At 42.0% G+C, this 23,449-nt stretch overlaps 1 protein-coding gene across 2 annotated transcripts in view; it reads right to left on the bottom strand.

Moving 5' to 3' along the window:
• The window catches only part of LOC124041023 (RNA-binding Raly-like protein), a 38,537-nt gene that overhangs the window by 3,995 nt on the left and 11,093 nt on the right, over positions 1–23,449 (bottom strand). The window contains exons 2-6 of one of the 2 annotated variants that reach the window (XM_046358179.1): positions 2,039–2,117; positions 1,605–1,652; positions 1,274–1,482; positions 601–714; positions 364–500 (exon numbers count right to left, since the gene is read on the bottom strand). In XM_046358179.1, coding sequence (XP_046214135.1) covers positions 364–500; positions 601–714; positions 1,274–1,482; positions 1,605–1,652; positions 2,039–2,117 — 587 coding nt within the window. The remainder of the gene's footprint in view (positions 1–363; positions 501–600; positions 715–1,273; positions 1,483–1,604; positions 1,653–2,038; positions 2,118–23,449) is intronic. The other variant, XM_046358180.1, reaches the window with a different exon arrangement.

The raw sequence follows: 23,449 nt of genomic DNA, 5'->3' as shown, positions 1-23,449 counted from the left end.
CACCCATTGTATATTGTTTAACAACACACAGTGGCTTACTCATAATGCTGCTTAGGTATCATCCACATAATAATAATAATAATAATATAGGGCTCTGGGCAAAAGTAGTGCACTACATAGGGAATAGGGTGTCATTTGACCCCATTAAGACTTCAGATGTACGATGACAGACTAACCTCTAACTTGACATTTAAAAAATTGTTTTATGTAGTTCTGTCCTTGAGCTGTTCTTGTCTAATGATGTTCTGTATTCTGTCGTTCTGTATTATGTTTTGTGTGGGCCCCAGGAAGATTAGCTGCTGCTTTTGCAACAGCTAATGGGGATCCTAATAAAATACCTCAAATAACCCTTGGCCTCCTCACCATATCGTTAGTGCCTTCATCGTCAAAGACATCCTCGTTGGCTTCATCTGTCATCTCTCCCGCCTCCAAGTCTCCGGAGAGGTCCACTGTCTTGGCACGGAGACACTTATACACTCCTCCCTGTTTCCTCTGGGCTGCTGGGGGAAGGGGGGGGGTGAGAGATAGAGAGAAGATGAGGTCAGGTTAAAGGTTAGTCTGACACACACAACAGGACACACACAGTCTGAACACTCTTACCTGCCTCTGTGCGATGCTGTCTCTCAATTCTCTCCAGACGCCCCAGTAGAGAGTCGATCTTGGTCTTGATCTGGGACAGCTCCTGTTTGATGGTTACCAACTGGTCGGTCTTTACTGGGAATATACAAAAACGGAGACAAATGATGTTTCTTGAAAAGAATATGCTTCTTAACTATGACTTCACCAAAACAGTTATGTCAAAGAGTAGGAGACAGACAGAGCAGTGCAGAAGGGGGAGAGAGGGGAGGACAGAGATAGGGGTGAAAATGGAGGGAGAGGGGAGGACAGAGATAGGGGAGAGAGGTGAGAACGCAGGGAGAGGGGAGGACAAAGAAAGGAGAGCGGAGGACAGAGGATCCAAAGACAGAGAGGACAGAGGAGTCAAATACAGAGATAGGATAGAGAGAGGGGAGGATAGAGGGAGAAAGAGTAGGACAGGGGGAGGATAGAGGTAGGACAGCGAGAGAAAGAGTAGGACAGAGAGAGGGGAGGATAGAGAGAGAAAGAGTAGGACAGAGGGAGGAGAGGATAGAGGGAGAAAGAGTAGGATAGAGAGAGGAGAGGATAGAGGGAGAAAGAGTAGGATAGAGAGAGGGGAGGATAGAGAGATAAAGAGTAGGATAGAGAGAGGGGAGGATAGAGGCAGGCAGAGTGACTAGAGTATTAGACATACACATAGATCCTGCAGCTGAAGACCCAGAAGTGAGAGGTACAGGCGAGGACGGAGGAAGAGGTCTGGAAGAAGAAAAGGAGTCAGAGCAGGTCCTGACCGGCAAGGAAGATTTGATTCGCCGCAGGGACGGGACCACGACACGAGAGCGTTTGGCCGGTATCGGCGATCGGATGGGGGGCTCCACCATGCGTCCATGATAATCAAATAATCTGGGGAGACGAGGAAAGGTGAGAGGGGCAAAGGTTTTAAGAAGTAGTTAAATAGGTAAAGCAGAGTACATTGTTTACCAAAATAAATACTAGAATAGAACAGAGCAGAATGATTTCCATACCTGCTGTAGAAATCCTCTCTGTAATAGTCGTAGTCAAACTCATAGCCACTAAAGACAGAAATAGAGATGTACATACAATAAGCCACTGATACACTACCAAAACAATAAAAGGGATGTTGATCAGTCCCTGGTATGGTTGACACTGATGTTGTCCCTACTCAAGGGCTAGTATTAATGTAAGTGGGTTTTAGTGTAAGTGGTTTTATAAATGTAAGTGGGTTTTTAGTGTAAGTGGTTTATTAATGAAAGTGGTTTTCATGAAAGTGGTCTTCCAAGAAGGAAGTGGGCATAGCTTGTCACTCTCTGGCACAAAAAAAAGGGTTTGAGAAACGTTCCTTTAGCCAACTCTAATTATAGAGTAGTACAAAGTGTTTCTATGGTTGTCCTGCTCACAGAATGACAATCTATTTCTATGGTCATGCTATGACTCTGACCTGTAGAGAGAGGAGAGGGGCCTCTTGGAGCCCACCACCTGTGGCCTGTAGGGTCTTGGTTCTCCTGCCATGTTGATGTCTGGAAGACAAGCACAGCAGCTTCAGGATCCCTGTCTGAACGCTTCACACAGACCACAAATACTTTTAGAATCCATGGGCAACTGGCAGCTAATAACTTTAACTTCTCACTCTACTCTTAATGTGCACCAGTCTGGTTTTATACCTGGACATAACACCGTTTCAGCAGCTGCGCTTGTTTTAGATGTGTTAAATTGCTTAGATGATAAAAAAATAATTGTGCTGCCCTATTTATAGATCTTTCCAAGGTCTTTCAGCCTGTTAAACACACATTCAAAGGTTTACTGAAATCAGGCTTATTGGAAGTGGTCAGACAGGACAGGCACAATGTGTGATTTTTGATGGTGTCAAGTCTAAGACCTGTAGCTAGCTAGCTAAACAATAAACCATAATCACAATTTATGATGTTTCTACCCTGCATGAATCTGCAGGTAGCTAACCAACTAGATTCAATGTTAGCTAACAAACCAGCTATAACTAGCAAAGCAAATGGCTCTGAGATATGAATAACGAGCTAGCTAACAGTACACTTTAACTTGAAATGAAAAAGACTTTGTCAAAATTAGAAACGTGTAATATCTGAAAATGTAGCAAGAGCTAGACTATCTTTTCTGTATACGTGGAATGGACACTTCTCCCTGTCACGGATGCCATGGTTGACCTTAGTTTGAAGATGTAATCCGGGGACAAGTGTTTTCTCCATCTCCTTAGCTATCATACTCTAATTTCACTGATTTGAAAACTCGGTCCTCCAGAAAGTGGAGAGCAGCACTTATGCAGTGGCAAGAAAACGCATGTGAACCCTTTGGAATTACTTGGATTTCTGCATAAACTGGTCATACAATTGTATCTGATCTTCATCGACGTCACAACAATAGACAAACACAGTCTGCTTAAACTAATAACACACAAACAATTATATGTTCTCATGTCTTTATTGAACACACCGTGTAAACATTCACAGTGCACACATACTTTACAGTTGGGATGAGGTTTTGATGTTGGTGTGCTTGTGCCTTTTTTTTATGTGCCTTCCAAACAACTCAACTGTAATTTGTTCACCGAATATTTAGCCAGTAACACCCAAGTGCTCTTTTGCAAACTTCAGGCGTGCTGTAATGTTTTCTTTTGGACAGCAGTGGATTCTTCCATGGTGTCCTCCCATGAACACCATTTTGGTTTAGTGGCCTCGTCAACATAGTTGTTATAGCATGTTCCAGAGATTTAGCTGACACTCTAGGATTCTTCTTCACCTCATTGAACATTCTGTGCTGTACTCTTGCAGTCATCTTTGCAGGACGGCCACTCCTAGGGAGAGTAGCAACAGTGCTGAACTTTCTCCATTTATATACAATTTGTGTTACCACGGACTGATGAACGTCAAGGCTTTTAGGATTACTTTTGTAACCATTTCCAGCTCTATGCAATTAATCTTAGTTCTTCTGAGATCTCTTTTGTTTCGAGCCATGGTTCACATCAAGTAATGCTTCTTGTGAATAGCAAACTCCAATTGTGAGTGTTTTTTTTTATAGGGCAGGGCAGCTCTAAACAACATCTACATTTACATTACATTTAAGTCATTTAGCAGACGCTCTTATCCAGAGCGACTTACAAATTGGTGCATTCACCTTATGACATCCAGTGGAACAGTCACTTTACCATAGTGCATCTAAATCTTAAAGGGGGGGGGGGGTGGGGGTGAGAGGGATTACTTATCCTCTCCTAGGTATTCCTTAAAGAGGTGGGGTTTCAGGTGTCTCCGGAAGGTGGTGATTGACTCCGCTGTCCTGGCGTCGTGAGGGAGTTTGTTCCACCATTGGGGGGGCCAGAGCAGCGAACAGTTTTGACTGGGCTGAGCGGGAGCTGTACTTCCTCAGTGGTAGGGAGGCGAGCAGGCCAGAGGTGGATGAACGCAGTGCCCTTGTTTGGGTGTAGGGCCTGATCAGAGCCTGGAGGTACTGAGGTGCCGTTCCCCTCACAGCTCCGTAGGCAAGCACCATGGTCTTGTAGCGGATGCGAGCTTCAACTGGAAGCCAGTGGAGAGAGCGGAGGAGCGGGGTGACGTGAGAGAACTTGGGAAGGTTGAACACCAGACGGGCTGCGGCTTTCTGGATGAGTTGTAGGGGTTTAATGGCACAGGCAGGGAGCCCAGCCAACAGCGAGTTGCAGTAATCCAGACGGGAGATGACAAGTGCCTGGATTAGGACCTGCGCCGCTTCCTGTGTGAGGCAGGGTCGTACTCTGCGGATGTTGTGGAGCATGAACCTACAGGAAGGTGCCACCGCCTTGATGTTAGTTGAGAACGACAGGGTGTTGTCCAGGATCACGCCAAGGTTCTTAGCGCTCTGGGAGGAGGACACAATGGAGTTGTCAACCGTGATGGCGAGATCATGGAACGGGCAGTCCTTCCCCGGGAGGAAGAGCAGCTCCGTCTTGCCGAGGTTCAGCTTGAGGTGGTGATCCGTCATCCACACTGATATGTCTGCCAGACATGCAGAGATGCGATTCGCCACCTGGTCATCAGAAGGGGGAAAGGAGAAGATTAATTGTGTGTCGTCTGCATAGCAATGATAAGAGAGACCATGTGAGGTTATGACAGAGCCAAGTGACTTGGTGTATAGCGAGAATAGGAGAGGGCCTAGAACAGAGCCCTGGGGGACACCAGTGGTGAGAGCGCGTGGTGAGGAGACAGATTCTCGCCACGCCACCTGGTAGGAGCGACCTGTCAGGTAGGACGCAATCCAAGCGTGGGCCGCGCCGGAGATGCCCAACTCGGAGAGGGTGGAGAGGAGGATCTGATGGTTCACAGTATCGAAGGCAGCCGATAGATCTAGAAGGATGAGGGCAGAGGAGAGAGAGTTAGCTTTAGCAGTGCGGAGCGCCTCCGTGATACAGAGGAGAGCAGTCTCAGTTGAATGACTAGTCTTGAAACCTGACTGATTTGGATCAAGAAGGTCATTCAGAGAGAGATAGCGGGAGAGCTGGCCAAGGACGGCACGTTCAAGAGTTTTGGAGAGAAAAGAAAGAAGCGATACTGGTCTGTAGTTGTTGACATCGGAGGGATCGAGTGTAGGTTTTTTCAGAAGGGGTGCAACTCTCGCTCTCTCTCGCTCTCTTGAACATCTCCAATCTCATTGATTGGACTCCAGGTTAGCTGACTCCTGACTCCAGCTATCTTTTGGAGAAGTCATTGGCCGAGGACAGGTATTCCCAAACTGGGATACGGGGAAAAAAAGTGATTCACATTTTCAAACAGTCCATTTATATTTTCCAACGGGGCTATTCATTTGGGCGAGCTTTTTTTCTTCTAGAAATATCTGGGGTTTTGGATTGACAAGGATTTAATGTTTAAAAAACACAGATGAACTAGTTAAAAAGCAAAAATGTAAAGCGGGCTTCTTTTTTAGAAATAGATCTTGCCTCTCCCGAAACAGCAGCAAGCAGATTGTACAGTCAACTTCCCTGCCAGTTCTTGACTATGGCGACTCAATTTACCAGAATGCAGCAGCCATTTCTCCTAAACCTTTGGATGCCGTCTACCGTAGCGCCCTTCGCTTTTTCACAGGTGACTGTTTTAATACTCCTCACTGCGTCCTCTATCAAAAGGTTGGCTGGTCCTCATTAAAGTCCCGTAGATCTCTTGATTTCTCCCTTTTTGTATACAAAGCTCTACTACACAACCCGACTTACCTAACTTCATTTTTGAAGTATAACGTGTTACCAAACCAGTTCACAGGGTTAGTTAACTTCCTCGGGTCTCCGCTGAATTAGGTAAATCCGCATTTAAGTTTTAATGCGCCTCACTGCTGGGACAATTTGCAGAACTCATTACAATTTGGATGTTCTGGTGCCTCTCTGGCAGTTCAGGGTGCTGATTGAAGACCTAGCAGCTGAGGAATGTAACTGTTTTGTATCGATTGCCGTTTTGTTGTACATTGGTTGTCGTATTGTTGTGATCAGGGCACCCTTGGGAATGACACCCTGGTCTCACTGGGTTTTCCCTGAATAACTACAGAGTAGTACAACAGATAAGGAAACATCTGCACACACATTGACAGCACTGACTCACACCTCATCCCTGTCTGTCGGCTCAATCCTATGAGCCCTGAGGGTCTCTCAAGGTAATAGGACAGACAGGCACAAGCACGCAGACACAGAAAACACATACATACAGCTACATCACAGAGACAGCTACAGTAGATCACACAGTGCCTTTCTTACATTCATACTCTGTGAGGGTCTTGATGAACAACTCATCCATTCCATAAAAGACACTCTCCGCTGGACTCCTGCTGAGATCACTAATGATAGAGTGGCACTCAACAGAGTACGTTCTCCCCTGAAATCCTGCTGAGGTCACTAATGATAAGAGTGGGACTCTAAGTGAACACTGTGCCGTTCATCCAGGGAACACACAGTACTGTGATTGATGTCAGTCATTATACTAATCATATAACTGCGTGCTTTGGGGTTGTGTAAGAGAGTGTGTGCATATGGTGAGAGACAGAGTGTGTGTGTGTGTGTGTGTGTGTGTGTGTGTGTGTGTGTGTGTGTGTGTGTGTGTGTGTGTGTGTGTGTGTGTGTGTGTGTGTGTGTGTGTGTGTGTGTGTGTGTGTGTGTGTGTGTGTGTGTGTGTGTGTGTGTGTGTGTGTGTGTGTGTGTGTGTGTGTGTGCGCAAGACAAGGTACACACACGAATAATGTGTTGCTAAGCAATGACCACAACTTAAGAACATGCATATAAATACAATTTGAACTCTGACCTTTTACAATGTTCTATTTTGGCTAAAAGGATATCAAAGGACATCTGAAGTGCCAAAACCATCCCCATTTAGCAGAATGTACAGCATTAGCATTGCATCAGCTTGTACTCTCTTCAAACCATTCTTATCCCTGTCCACAGGACTTGATGGAGGGAACAGCCTGTGTTTTAGAGACCATCAAAGCTGCTGCTGAGAGCTCTCACAGTCACTTGGTCTATGCCTCCCTTTTAGGAAACTACAGTATGGTAACTCTATTGGACTAGCTACGTACAATAAAGTATAGTTGCGTGAGTGAACAGCAGATTGTGTTCATGATAGAGTTTTTTGAGAGTTTCGATGTGCCTTGAATTTGAATGTGTAAGAGACCTCTCATGTCGTTGGTAACAGATACCATCAGATAATAACTGTGCTTTTAAGGTCTGGATGTCTGGGAGAGCCAGGTATGAGTTATCTTATCTTTCTTTAAGGGCATGGCTGATATCTATGGTTCAGTATATGGCTTTATCACGCAGGAGACTGCAACAATTTAGCTTTTTTTTGTTTGATCAAGAATGCATGTTTAAATATGTTTTTTTTTTTTAAGTACTATTTGATATTCTACAAGTGTATCCATCTGCGCTCCCTACCAGTCTATTCTCCATATAGCTAATGGGGATGAGCAAACTTGTTTTCCACAGACAAACTTGGCACAGAGGTTTGGCACATCATACCTGCCAGAAAGAGCCTCCCCTACACTCTTAGAAAAAAAGGGTTTTTCAACACTCCCGTACGAGAACACTTTTTGGTTCCAGGTACAAACCTTTTTTAGTTCCAGGTAGAACCATTTGGGGTTCCATGTAGAACCCTTGTGGAAAAGGTTCTACCTGGAACCAACAAGGTTCTCCAATGGGGACCGCGAAGATCCATTTTAGTTTCTAGAAAGCACTTTTTTTCTAAGAGTCTATAGCCCCCCTGATGCTGAGCCAAGACAGGCCGTGATTGAATCCAAGGCGCGTTGTAGAGCATTGCACTAGATAGCCAACAAATGCACATTTTACCCGATGTTTGCGGAGATCGCATTCCCAATAAACGCTGTGCTGAAGTGTAAATCACCTTTAAAGGTCAAATGCTATGCGTTTGTCGATAACATGCCTTGGATTGAATAGATAAAATAATTTTGACTTCAAACTAAGGCTTCTTTTCCTAGTATCCATACTAAATTAATGCTCCTCTATGGATTTAGTGACCTATAGATACCCGGTCAAAAGGCCTCTCTGGCTTTGCACAATATGACTCGATAGTCAACACTGTAACTGCAATGCGATTCCCCTTATTCGACGATGCACCGTTAAAAGGTCATCTCCGATTGAGCTGACATATGCATCGTTTACCATGAATGCAGTCTTTGCGAACGCAGGAATATTGCCTTTTAAAGCTGCATTGTCGACAGCGCTATACAGATTGTAGCCCTGCCTCAGACTGCCGACTACCTTGGCATTTTAAAGCATATTATGGCATTTCAACTCCAAAAAACACTCAACTTCAAAAATACTCAACTCAATAGAACTCTCTATATACTATAACTGCAATTAGGCTTCCAAGGCATTATCTAAGGCATATGGTGACATTCCAAAACACTCCTAGGGGTCGCGACTCATTATTGCCTGATGATCTTCTGAACTTCCCAACACCTTCCTGATGCATACTTCCTTCAGATGGAAATACTGTCCGACTGATTTGTAACAGACTGTCATAGCCCCAATTTTAAAAAGTAAACATTGGCTGTTGATTACATCATTTTCTTTACATGGATATCAAAATGGGATCGCGGGTTAGAAAGGTTTGGGAACCCCTGCCATACGTACATACACAATCCTTGTTATCTCATTTGCTATTACTGTTGACTTGCTGTTGTCTCCACTTCAGTTCTCTTGTGGAATCAACTGCCTGAGGTTTAGTTTAATGATGTAACTTAGTGACTGGGGCATGATGTAACCGAGTGACTGGGGCATGATGTAACCGAGTGACTGGGGCATGATGTAACCGAGTGACTGGGGCATGATGTAACCGAGTGACTGGGGCATGATGTAACTTAGTGACTGGGGCATGATGTAACTTAGTGACTGGGGCATGATGTAACCGAGTGACTGGGGCATGATGTAACCGAGTGACTGGGGCATGATGTAACCGAGTGACTGGGGCATGATGTAACCGAGTGACTGGGACATGATGTAACTTAGTGACTGGGGCATGATGTAACTTAGTGACTGGGGCATGATGTAACTTAGTGACTGGGGCATGATGTAACCGAGTGACTGGGGCATGATGTAACCGAGTGACTGGGGCATGATGTAACCGAGTGACTGGGGCATGATGTAACCGAGTGACTGGGGCATGATGTAACTTAGTGACTGGCGCATGATGTAACTTAGTGACTGGGGCATGATGTAACCGAGTGACTGGGGCATGATGTAACCGAGTGACTGGGGCATGATGTAACTGAGTGACTGGGGCATGATGTAACTTAGTGACTGGGGCATGATGTAACCGAGTGACTGGGGCATGATGTAACTTAGTGACTGGGGCATGATATAACCGAGTGACTGGGGCATGATGTAACTTAGTGACTGGGGCATGATGTAACTTAGTGACTGGGGCATGATATAACCGAGTGACTGGGGCATGATGTAACTTAGTGACTGGGGCATTATGTAACCGAGTGACTGGGGCATGACGTAACCAAGTGACTGGGGCATGATGTAACTTAGTGACTGGGGCATGATGTAACCGAGTGACTGAGTGACTGGGGCATGATGTAACTGAGTGACTAGAACATGATGTAACCGAGTGACTGGGGCATGATATAACTGAGTGACTGGGGCATGATGTAACTTAGTGACTGGGGCAATACTCTGTCTGTCCACTTAGAGGAGGTCCATCCATTTCATACTCGCCTTTCACATATTTTTCTGAGGACTTTCTCATGGAGGACGCAGGGAGCTAATCAATAAGTAATATGGTGAAGGTTTATGAGAGAGAGAGAGAGAAGTCTGGGTTTTAATGTATTCCACTCCTCCTATTCCACCTGTTGCATCTATCTCATCCTCATACACAACACACACATCTATCTCATCCTCATACACAACACACACATCTATCTCATCCTCATACACAACACACACATCTGTCTCATCCTCATACACAACACACACATCTATCTCATCCTCATACACAACACACACATCTATCTCATCCTCATACACAACACACACATCTATCTCATCCTCATACACAACACACACATCTATCTCATCCTCATACACAACACACACATCTATCTCATCCTCATACACAACACACACATCTATCTCATCCTCATACACAACACACACATCTATCTCATCCTCATACACAACACACACATCTATCTCATCCTCATACACAACACACACATCTATCTCATCCTCATACACAACACACACATCTATCTCATCCTCATACACAACACACACATCTTTATAGTGATTTGCTGTAGGGTTGGTTGGTATAAAAAAAAAATATATATATATATATAGAAGCCGAATGTGAGAAGCACAAATTGTGCAAATTCTACTGTACATAATGTAATACTGTAAATACAATAATGATGTAATTAATACATCTTTATATAGAAACATGACAAACTACTCACACCTTTACATAGAAACATGACTAACTACTCACATCTTTATATAGAAACATGACTAACTACTCACACCTTTACATAGAAACATGACTAACTACTCACATCTTTATATAGAAACATGAATAACTACTCACATCTTTACATAGAAACATGAATAACTACTCACATCTTTACATAGAAACGTGACTAACTACTCACATCTTTATATAGAAACATGAATAACTACTCACATCTTTACATAGAAACATGAATAACTACTCACATCTTTACATAGAAACATGACTAACTACTCACATCTTTACATAGAAACATGACTAACTACTCACATCTTTACATAGAAACGTGACTAACTACTCACATCTTTACATAGAAACGTGACTAACTACTCACATCTTTACATAGAAACATGACTAACTACTCACATCTTTACATAGAAACGTGACTAACTACTCACATCTTTATATAGAAACATGAATAACTACTCACATCTTTACATAGAAACATGAATAACTACTCACATCTTTACATAGAAACATGACTAACTACTCACATCTTTACATAGAAACATGACTAACTACTCACATCTTTGCATAGAAACGGGACTAACTACTCACATCTTTACATAGAAACGTGACTAACTACTCACATCTTTGCATAGAAACATGACTAACTACTCACATCTTTGCATAGAAACGTGACTAACTACTCACATCTTTGATTGCGGCGTCTGCCCTTATTATACATTGCCATGACGAACTGGAAACGGTTTCATGCAAGTAGAGATGCTCTATTCTAGTCGGGGTTCCAAAAATGGACTGCCGACAGTACTAGGCAGGACTCACAGTGCCTCCCTGGACTGTACCATGGCACAGCCGATCTGGGGGGGGACTACAGCATCACACACTCACACACACATAGAGTCTGAGTGGATTAATCAATGGACACATGAAAATCAATATACACAATGTAATATGGGGAAAAATGCACAAAAATATTTTGTAATCTTCAACATATGGCAGAAATTCTACCAAAAATAATTTACTGAAACTCTTGTTACAAATGACGGAGTCAACCAAGTTATATTTTGAAAGAGGAAGGAAAGTACTTTAAGCATATGTTTTCATTTCAGTCTCCATCTCCACTAATCAAAGTGAATTGAAAGGATTTGTTTTCTATGAATAATGTAAAAGGAACAGCTGTACAGAAAGACTCATGTGAAGACGAGGAGGAACTTCCTGATGCAATCATGGAACTTCCTGATGCAATCCTGGAACTTTCTGATGCAATCCTGGAACTTCCTGATGCAATCCTGGAACTTCCTGATGCAAACCTGGAACTTCCTGATGCAATCCTGGAACTTCCTGATGCAATCCTGGAACTTCCTGATGCAATCCTGGAACTTCCTGATGCAATTAAAGCCTAAAGACTGGGAGAACTGGATGGCCTACCAGTTGAGGTATACCAAACCTTTTGTGATGTACTCAGAGGACCGTTATTAGCATGTTTTATACACTCCTGTACAAGTGGTAGATTATCAGATACTCAACAAGAAGTTCTGATTTGATTATTACTGAAACAGAACCCAAGTGGTAAATATAAAGACCCAGTCCATTTAAAAAATGGCCTCTTACACTTCAGTGTTGTAATGCATAGCACACAGAATTACAAAGGTATTGTCGTATATTATTCATCCCACTAAGACTGCTGTTTTACATGGACGATACATTGGAGATTATATAAGATAAGTACTGGAAACAATAGAACACTATGACAAATCAGGGAAACCAGGCCTTAAGTTCATAGCTGGTTATGAAAACGCTTTTGATAAAGTATGACTGGAATTGATATATAATATTTACATTTTGGAGAATCTCTTATACAATGTGGAAAATAGTAAATAATGGCTACTTCTCAGCCCAACTAACCGGTGCCTGTATATATCCTCGCTACTGTATATAGCCTTGCTACTGTATATAGCCTTGCTACTATATATAGCCTCGCTTCTGTATATAGCCTTGCTACTGCATATAGCTTTGCTACTGTATATAGCCTTGCTACTGTATATAGCTTTGCTACTGTATATAACCTCTCTACTGTATATAACCTCTCTACTGTATATAACCTCTCTACTGTATATAGCCTCTCTATTGTATATAACCTCTCTACTGTATATAGCCTCTCTATTGTATATACCCTTGCTACTATATATAGCCTTGCTACTGTCTGTATATAGCCTCACTACTGTATATAGCCTTGCTACTGTATATAGCCTCGCTACTCTTATAGCCTCTCTACTGTATATAGCCGCACTACTGTATATAGCCTTGCTACTGTATAAAGCCTTGCTACTGTATATATCCTCGCTACTGTATATAGCCTTGCTACTGTATATATCCTTGCTACTGTATATACCCTTGCTACTATATATAGCCTCGCTACTGTATATAGCCTTGCTACTGCATATAGCTTTGCTACTGTATATAGCCTTGCTACTGTATATAGCTTTGCTACTGTATATAACCTCTCTACTGTATATAACCTCTCTACTGTATATAGCCTCTCTATTGTATATAACCTCTCTACTGTATATAGCCTCTCTATTGTATATACCCTTGCAACTATATATAGCCTCGCTACTGTCTTTTTACTCTTGTTTTTATTTCTTTACTTATCTATTGTTCACCTAATACCTTTTAGAAATCCCACTGTTAGTTAGAGCCTGTAAGTAAGCATTTCACTGTAAAGGTCTACACCTGTTGTATTTGGCGCACGTGACAAATACACTTTGATTTGAAAGTGTTAAACTGTCGAGGAATAAAACAAGGTTGTTCACTATCGGCATATCTATTTATTATGGCTATTGAAATGTTAGCTATTAAAATCAGATAACAATAATATCAAGTGGCTAGAAATCCAGGGCATAAAAACAAAGGTGGTGATTTAATGTTTTCTTTTAAATCTACAATTATGATCCCTCCACAGCCTCATAGAGGATCTAGATCATTTTAGAATTAGAATCCCTCCACAGCCTCATAGAGGATCTAGATCATTTTAGAATTAGAATCCCTCCACAGCCTCATAGAGGATCTAGATCATTTTAGAATTAGAATCCCTCCACAGCCTCATAGAGGATCTAGATCATTTTAGAATTAGAATCCCTCCACAGCCTCATAGAGGATCTAGATCATTTTAGAATTAGAATCCCTCCACAGCCTCATAGAGGATCTAGATCATCAACCTCTCTGGATTTCAGCCAAATAATGATAAATGTACTATATTACGTATTTGATCACAAAAAAATACAACCTTTACATTACCTTATAGTTTACTATTAAAATGGTCTGACGGTGAAGTGGACGTACTCTGTGTTAATATCCCAAAAAACAAAGAAATTATCTCACTACAATACAATTTAATAGCAAGTTAGCAAAGATAGATAAGATCTTGCATGGAAAGGAAAATACCTGCCTATTTGTGGGAAAATCACCCTGATTTAACTATTTAGTCATATCCAATTTGTAAGTCGCTCTGGATAAGAGCGTCTGCTAAATGACTTAAATGTAAATGTAAAATATCCCAGTTTACCTATTTGCTTATGGCCTTGCCTACACCTAGCAACTTGTTTTTTAAATTATATGAGCATTTTTCCATTGTATTTGGAATGGCAAGCGAGACTAAATTAAACGGGCCTATTTATATAATGAATACAAATGTGGAAGGCAGCAATGATTTAAATATTAAAGCATTAGACATCTTACTAAAGGCTTCAGTCCTACAAAAGTTATTCTTAAAACCGAACCAGTTCTCTAGCAGATTAGTAAGAATGGCCTTTTCCCCTTTATTCAGATTACAACCTCTTACTTTCGGTTATTTGAAAATGAAATATTGCTTTTTTAAGGACAAGCCATAGACAGTTGGTTGCGATTTCTGTTTAATCCACCAGAAAAGACGGAACAAATATTATGGTTAGACTCAAATATACGAATTGTTAAAAAACACATTATTTTTGAAGACTATTTTTTTTAACCAATATAATCTTTGTAAATAATATCATAAAAAGGACTGGTACAGTGGGGCAAAAAAGTATTTAGTCAGCCACCAATTGTGCAAGTTCTCCCACTTAAAAAGATGAGAGAGGCCTCTAATTTTCATCATAGGTACACTTCAACTATGACAGATAAAATGAGAAAAAAAATCCAGAAAATCACATTGTAGGATTTTTTATTAATTTATTTGCAAATTATGGTTACAAACTGCCTCTGTAAGCAACGTCACCACAAGAAACGTTCGTCGGGAGCGTCATGAAATGGGTTTCCATGGCCACACACAAGTCTAATATCACCATGCGCAATGCCAAACATTGGCTGCAGTGGTGTAATGCTAGCCACCATTGGAATCTGGAGCAGTGGAAACACGTTCTCTGGAGTGATTAATCATGCTTCATCATCTGGCAGTCCAATGGACAAATCTGGGTTTGGCAGATGGCAGGAGAATGCTACCTGCCCGAATGCATAGTGCCCACTGTAAAGTTTGGTGGAGAAATAATAATTGTCTGGGGTTGTTTTTCATTGTCTGGGCTTGGCCCCTTAGTTCCAGTGAAGGGAAATCTTAACGCTACAGCATACAATGACATTCTAGATGATTCTGTGTTTCCAACTTTGTGGCAACAGTTTGGGGAAGGCCCTTTCCTGTTTCAGGATCACAATGCCCCCGTGCACACAGCGAGGTCCATACAGAAATGGTTTGTTGAGATCGGTGTGGAAGAACTTGACTGGCTTGCACAGAGCCCATGACCTCAACCCTATCAAACACATTTGTGATGAATTCAAACGCCAACCTTGAGCCAGGCTTGATCGCCCAAAATCAGTGCCCGTCCTCACTTAGTCCGTGCAGCAATGTGTGTCCACATACTTTTGGACTCAATGAATGATCTGTAGAAAATAGTCTTATCCACTCTGAGACTGCAGAGATTCCTCAGGAAGAACAAGCACCAATTTCCCTTTGCACACAAAGCATTCACATTGGCCTCAACTTAGTTTGCTGTCAAGGAAAGTGCCAAAATATTTGCACTGATCAATGGTCTCCACTGGCTCACCATTGATAAGAGTCCTCATTGGTGTCAGTGAGCTCCAATAGCCATATCCTTGGTTTTCTTAATATTAAGTTCCATGTAGGAGTGGCCACACCATCCAACAAAGGTCTTCAATAGAAGGTCACATGTCTGTAGTTGTCTAGAGCCCTCAAGACCCAGTTTCAGACCAAGATTAGACCTCTTGAATTCGGCTATACCCAAACCACATCTTCGGAGACTCATTGTACCCAGTTTATTGAGACTATCTTTTGAATGACTGTCAAATGTTGAAAAATGATTCAAATCCGTGCTCATTTCACCACCACACAGGAAGGACAATGAAGCCTGCTGAAAGTAGAGGCCTCTGTCTCTCCTGGATGACATCTTTATCGTCTGACCTTTTTATTCCACACAAGAAAAGAGGCTCATCATTGCTAACTTGTCTCTTTCAATAGCCCACTGACTTTGCACCAGTCAATTTGTATTCTCTTGAAGTAGTATAACTTTTCAGTTAGACTGTCCTGGCATTCATGTATCATTGAACAAACAAAAAAATTCCCCCCTAGACCGAGATATTTCTAATCTTTCTCTATACATTTTAAAGCTGCAATATGTAAAAAAAAATTGGCAGACCTAACAAAATTCCCATAGAAATGTGACTTATAGATCTGTAATTATCATGCAAAGCAAGTCTAAGAAGCGTAAGATCTGTTCTATATGTGTGACAACTATGCTTCCCGTTTTTAAGTTTTGTTTTTGCATCTTTTACTTTTGGTTTTGTACACCAGCTGAAAATACATTATTTTTGTTATGGAAAATATGTTTCACAATGGTTTAGATGCTAGACTGATTCTTATACACTATACTTGCTTGTTTAGTCACAAAAACTGAAATTAGGCTAACTATCAGAATTGATTAATGCATAGTGCATCTTTTAAGAGAGGATATCTATACATATTATCAGATGAATTATAATACTTATACAAGAAGACTGGGGAAGCCACTATATTCACAACATGAGATTCAGTTTAGTTACAGTTAAAGATTGTCATGCCTTGGTCATTGTATCTTGTGTTTTGTTATATGTTTGGGTAGGCCAGGGTGTGACATGGGTTTATATGTTGTATTTCGTATTAGGGTTTGTATTAATTGGGAGTGTGTATTATTAGGGGTGTGTCTAGTTAGGCTTGGCTGCCTGAGGCGATTCCTAATTGGAGTCAGCTGATTCTCGTTGTCTCGGATTGGGAACCGTATTTAGGTAGCCTGAGTGCGCGTTGTATTTCGTGGGTGATTGTACCTGTCTCTGTGTTAGTCACCAGATAGGCTGTAATTAGTTCACGTTCCGTTTGTTGTTTTCTTCTTCAGTTATTTCATGTACCGCATTTATCTTCATTAAACGTCATGAGTAACCTACACGCTGCATTTCGGCCTGACTCTCTTCAAACAACAGACAAGCAACGTTACAAAGATGGTCCGCAATGGGGGAAATATCTTCTGCCCCATGGCCGTTGCTATTGTTTTGTTGACACGGTGGGGGTGAGGCGCATCATAAAATAATTTGCAGTATATATTCTGCTGTTCCATCGTGAGGGCAGTGATGTCCTAGGGGGAAAAAAACTGTTAGTTGTTTGCAGAAAAGTATTTGTTGTTGTAATATCGCAAACGGGCGTGGTAGTTCCACCAATGAAGGATTCCCGCTATAAAGTACAAATATCTGATATCACGATGTGTTCTCAGGAAAGATAACGTGAAGCTGTTGAATCTTAATAAGATGTGCTACACAACTGAGACAAGTGCTGTAGTAGCCTCCATAACTACTCCGCTACCACCACCTAGTTTTCAAATTAGGAAAGTGCAGTCCACTCACGTAAATAGATAGTAACTGTAGCCTGGTTTCAGACCTGTTTGTGCTGTATAAGACAAGACAGCACAAACATATCTGGGACCAGGCTAGTATAACTGTATTACTACTGCTAAAATCAGTAATATCACAAAATCCATCACCATGTCAGAGTGGACTGACACGTAGATATAGATACGACATTATAAAAAAAAAAAAATGTACCTTTATTTAACCAGGCAAGTCAGTTAAGAACAAATTCTTATTTTCAATAACAGCCTAGGAACAGTGGTTTAACTGCCTGTTCAGGGGCAGAACAACAGATTTGTACCTTGTCGGCTCGGGGGGTTTGAACTTGCAACCTTCCAGATACTAGTCCAACGTTCTAACCACTAGGCTACCCTAATGATTTTAAACAACTTATTTAAATTACAATTCAAGAAAATGTATATTATTCAGAATAAGAACTATCAACTTGTTCATACGGATGCAGAGAACTATTTAAGTAACATTTTCATGGATACATATGCAAGGGTTGAAAGAATATGTATACAATTATGATATTTTCTCTAGTCCGGTCCAAGATAACAAAATGCTATAAATTACTGCCAAACCTGCATACGTCTTCAGACATGTGTTTGTTAAAAACATACATATACAAAACTCAATCAGGAAAATACACTTGAAATGCATACTAACCTACACCCAAACAACACACAAGAATCAATGCACAATCCTGTACTGTAGTTTTAATAACAGACACAACAAGGCGCTCAAGCACCATTAGAGAGCTCTCCTCTCCTGTCAGAATGGCACAAGGCAAGCAGAAAACCACTGGGTTTTTAGAAATAAATGACTAAAGCCAAAGACCATCTAACCTCATACTCCAATCAGACCAGGGTTCAAATAGTAGGTTTTCTTTAAACACTGGACGTGAGGTTGTTTTGACTAAATATGAATTTAGAATTCAAATATCTCTGCCATTTTAAAATTCATGCCCCCCTCTGTCCTTGATTTTTCCTAAATAAGTATATATAACAAACATATGTTATAAAAATGTTGACATCACAAACAGAATGTGTCATAAGCAGTTTTAAGAGGACATCATTTTTTGACAGATAGGCACTTTTTTCAAATCCTCCTACACCTACAGTCACATGCAGGTAAGGTGTTTTTCATTCTATATAGTATCAGAAAGAGAAGATGCTGAGCTTTTCCCAAACCCTCACCATTGCCAATGAACTCTCACCATCGAAGAGAAGAGCTTTATTTTAAAATCAAAGTTTTCCAAGACTAACCACTGTTCCATGAGCTCCACAGGCCGTCATTGAAAATAAGAATTTGTTCTGAACTGAATTGCCAAGTTAAATAAAGGTAAAATAAAATAAACATATAAACTCATGAAAATGCTATTGTGTTCATTGAAATGTTTTTGGTATTCTAATGTTACCCAAGACCTTCATAAACACAACCAAATGATTATTTTTCCAATAACATACATGAAATGTAGCATTTGCTTCACTTTTAGCTCGTCTTCTTATCCTCCTTTTTAATTGGAATTCGGCAAGGCCTTCTCTAACGCAGTGGGTTAAAGAGATTATGTCATCTCTGCCACTTGAAATGGTTAGATACACTTTGCAAGGGTCTCGAGAGAACTTTGGCCTGACGTGGTCCCCTTTCATTGAACATGTAGAGAGCCTATCTTTTTTACGTAGTTTAGTGCTCACATTTTAGTATAGGCAGTCATGTCCTATGTAAGAGGCTGATGTGCTAATAGGAATCCACTGTTACTGTCATACCCATTTCATTATCTTTGCTAGTTTTTTATATTCTGTTATCCAAGCACTGTTGCCTTGTTTTCGCCAGCCAATATATGGACCGGATTCTCCTGGTATTTGTATTTATTACGGATCTCCATTAGTTCCTGCCAAGGCAGCAGCTACTCTTCCTGGGGTCTATTATGGATCCCCATTAATTCCTGCTAAGGCAGCAGCTACTCTTCCTGGGGTTTATTATGGATCCCCATTAATACCTGCTAAGGCAGCAGCTACTCTTCCTGGGGTTTATTATGGATCCCCATTAATACCTGCTAAGGCAGCAGCTACTCTTCCTGGGGTTTATTATGGATCCCCATTAATACCTGCTAAGGCAGCAGCTACTCTTCCTGGGGTTTATTATGGATCCCCATTAATACCTGCTAAGGCAGCAGCTACTCTTCCTGGGGTTTATTATGGATCCCCATTAATACCTGCTAAGGCATCAGCTACTCTTCCTGGGGTTTATTATGGATCCCCATTAATACCTGCTAAGGCAGCAGCTACTCTTCCTGGGGTTTATTATGGATCCCCATTAATACCTGCTAAGGCAGCAGCTACTCTTCCTGGGGTTTATTATGGATCCCCATTAATACCTGCTAAGGCAGCAGCTACTCTTCCTGGGGTTTATTATGGATCCCCATTAATACCTGATAAGGCAGCAGCTACTCTTCCTGGGGTTTATTATGGATCCCCATTAATACCTGCTAAGGCAGCAGCTACTCTTCCTGGGGTTTAATATGGATCCCCATTAATACCTGCTAAGGCAGCAGCTACTCTTCCTGGGGTTTATTATGGATCCCCATTAATACCTGCTAAGGCAGCAGCTACTCTTCCTGGGGTTTATTATGGATCCCCATTAATACCTGCTAAGGCAGCAGCTACTCTTCCTGGGGTTTATTATGGATCCCCATTAATACCTGCTAAGGCAGCAGCTACTCTTCCTGGGGTTTATTATGGATCCCCATTAATACCTGCTAAGGCAGCAGCTACTCTTCCTGGGGTTTATTATGGATCCCCATTAATACCTGATAAGGCAGCAGCTACTCTTCCTGGGGTTTATTATGGATCCCCATTAATACCTGCTAAGGCAGCAGCTACTCTTCCTGGGGTTTAATATGGATCCCCATTAATACCTGCTAAGGCAGCAGCTACTCTTCCTGGGGTTTATTATGGATCCCCATTAATACCTGCTAAGGCAGCAGCTACTCTTCCTGGGGTTTATTATGGATCCCCATTAATACCTGCTAAGGCAGCAGCTACTCTTCCTGGGGTTTATTATGGATCCCCATTAATACCTGCTAAGGCAGCAGCTACTCTTCCTGGGGTTTATTATGGATCCCCATTAATACCTGCTAAGGCAGCAGCTACTCTTCCTGGGGTTTATTATGGATCCCCATTAATACCTGCTAAGGCAGCAGCTACTCTTCCTGGGGTTTATTATGGATCCCCATTAATACCTGCTAAGGCAGCAGCTACTCTTCCTGGGGTTTATTATGGATCCCCATTAATACCTGCTAAGGCAGCAGCTACTCTTCCTGGGGTTCCGGCAAAATGAAGGCAGTTAATACAATTCATTCATAACACATTTCACATCACACCTGGGGGCCCAGTGGGCCAGGCTTTTCCCTAGCCATAGCACACTTGATTCAATTGTCCAACTCATTACCAAACTTGTGACAGGAGTCGAGTGAGCGGGGGTGGGAATGTGTGGCCCCCTTCGGGTCCCGGGGCCAGGACTGGGAAATGATGTCATGGGTCAGATGGTGTCTGAGCCGCTTGTGGAGAATTGCTATTTTAATTGTTTTTTTCCAGTATAGGTAGTTATGTCAGTGGCTACAGTGTGCAGATACGATTCCATTGTTATTATAACACCTACTTTATTCATTTTATTTTCTCTTTTGTGTATCGGTGTGGGGGGATAAAGAACTGTGGATGTTGCATTGATGTCAACGTCTCCATGTTCTCAAATTTGAAAACGAACAAATAAAGTATATATTCTATACAGTGTGTGTGTATATATATAAACTCAGCAAAAAAAGAAACATCCTCTCACTGTGAACTGCGTTTATTTTAAGAAAACTTTGTATTTGTATGAACATAACAAGATTCAACAACTGAGACATAAACTGAACAAGTTCCACAGACATGTGACTAACAGAAATGGAATAATGTGCCCCTGAACAAAGGGGGGGGGGGGTCAAAATCAAAAGTAACAGTCAGTATCTGGTGTGGCCACCAGCTGCATTAAGTACTCCAGTGCTTCTCCTCATGGACTGCACCAGATTTGCCCGTTCTTGCGGTGAGATGTTACCCCACTCTTCCACCAAGACACCTGCATGTTCCCAGACATTTCTGGGGGGGAATGGCCCTCACCCTCACCCTCCAATCCAACAGGTCCCAGACATGTCCTTCTGTAGCTCAGTTGGTAGAGCATGGTGCTTGTAACGCAAGGGTAGTGGGTTCGATCCCCGGGACCACCCATACGTAGAATGTATGCACATATGACTGTAAGTCGCTTTGGATAAAAGCGTCTGCTAAATGGCATATATTACATGCTCAATGGGATTGCGATTCAGGCTCTTCGCTGGCCATGCCAGAACACTGACATTCCTGTCTTGCAGGAAATCAGCCATACTGCTCATTCTGTGTGTGGTGGCATTGTCATGCTGGAGGGTCATATCAGGATGAGCCTGCAGGAAGGGTACCACATGAGGGAGGAGGATGTCTTCCCTGTAACGCACAGCATTGAGATTGCCTGCAATGACAACAAGCTCAGTGCAATGATGCTGTGACACACCGCGCAAGATCATGATGGACCCTCCAACTCCAAGTCGATCCCGCTCCAGAGTCTCGGTGTAACGCTCATTCCTTCAATGATAAACTCGAATCCGAATATCACCCCTGGTGAGACAAAACTGCGACTTGTCAGTGAAGACCACTTTTTGCCAGTCCTGTCTGGTCCAGTGACGGTGGGTTTGTGCTCATAGGCGACATTGTTGCCAGGTGAGGACCTGCCTTACAACAGGTCTACAAGCCCTCAGTCCAGCCTCTCTCAGCCTATTGCGGACAGTCTGAGCACTGATGGAGGGTTTTGTGCATTCCTGGTGTAACTCGGGCAGTTGTTTCCATCCTGTACCTGTCCCGCAGGTGTGATGTTCAGATGTATCGATTCTGTGCAGGTGTTGTTACACGCGGTCTGCCACTGCGAGTACGATCAGCTGTCCGTTCTGTCTCCCTTTAGTGTTGTCTGTACGGACATTGCAATTTATTGCAACATCTGCAGTCCTCATGCCTGCTTGCAGCATGCCTAAGGCACGTTGATGAGGGACCCTGAGCATCTTTCTTTTGCCGTTTTTCAGAGTCAGTAGAAAGGCCTCTTTAGTGTCCTAAGTTTTAATAACTGTGACCTTAATTGCCTACCGTCTGAAAGATGTTAGTGTCTTAACCTGTTAAGTCGACCCTCTACTTTTTCGAACATTCTGTTAAAAATCGCGCAACATTTCAGCGCCCTGCTACTCATGCCAGGAATATAGTATATGCATGGGATTAGTATGTGTGGATAGCAAACACTCTGACGTTTCTAAAACTGGTTAAATCACGGCTGTGACTTTAACAGAGCGTGAGTTTCATCGAATAGCGCAGGAAAACCTGATCACTGAAAATGGAAATAAATATCCTTGCGCTTACTTCCAGGAATTGTTCAAAGTGAACCGAATTACATGAGACCGAGGTTTCAGCGCCTACAGCTACCACACGTTGTCTAGAGTCTTTTAATTTGATTCGCAATTGATTCTTGGTCTAACCGGTTCAAGGGAACTCCTTCCCTCCGTTCTCCGACCGGATGTTTTGGTCGAGCTCTCTCGGCCATGTTTTTTTCCAGACGACACCTATAGAAGTTACATCGCCTCCTGATGAATTTTATCGCTTATTAACGTGTACTAATACCTAAAGTTGCATTACAAAAGTATTTCGAAGTGTTTTGTGAAAGTTTATCGTCGACTTTTTGAATTTAAAAAAATGACGTTACGTTATGAAACGCTCTTTTTTTCCGTTTATCATACAGTCTACATAGAACGATATCTAGGCTATATATGGACCGATTTAATCGAAAAAAAGACCCAATAGTGATTATGGGACATCTCGGAGTGCCAAAAAAAGAAGATCGTCAAAGGTAATGAA

The sequence above is a fragment of the Oncorhynchus gorbuscha genome, linkage group LG08 (genome assembly GCF_021184085.1).
Source record: "Oncorhynchus gorbuscha isolate QuinsamMale2020 ecotype Even-year linkage group LG08, OgorEven_v1.0, whole genome shotgun sequence".
Classification (NCBI taxonomy): Eukaryota; Metazoa; Chordata; class Actinopteri; order Salmoniformes; family Salmonidae; genus Oncorhynchus; species Oncorhynchus gorbuscha.
This window is presented reverse-complemented; position numbering and strand designations above follow the sequence as displayed.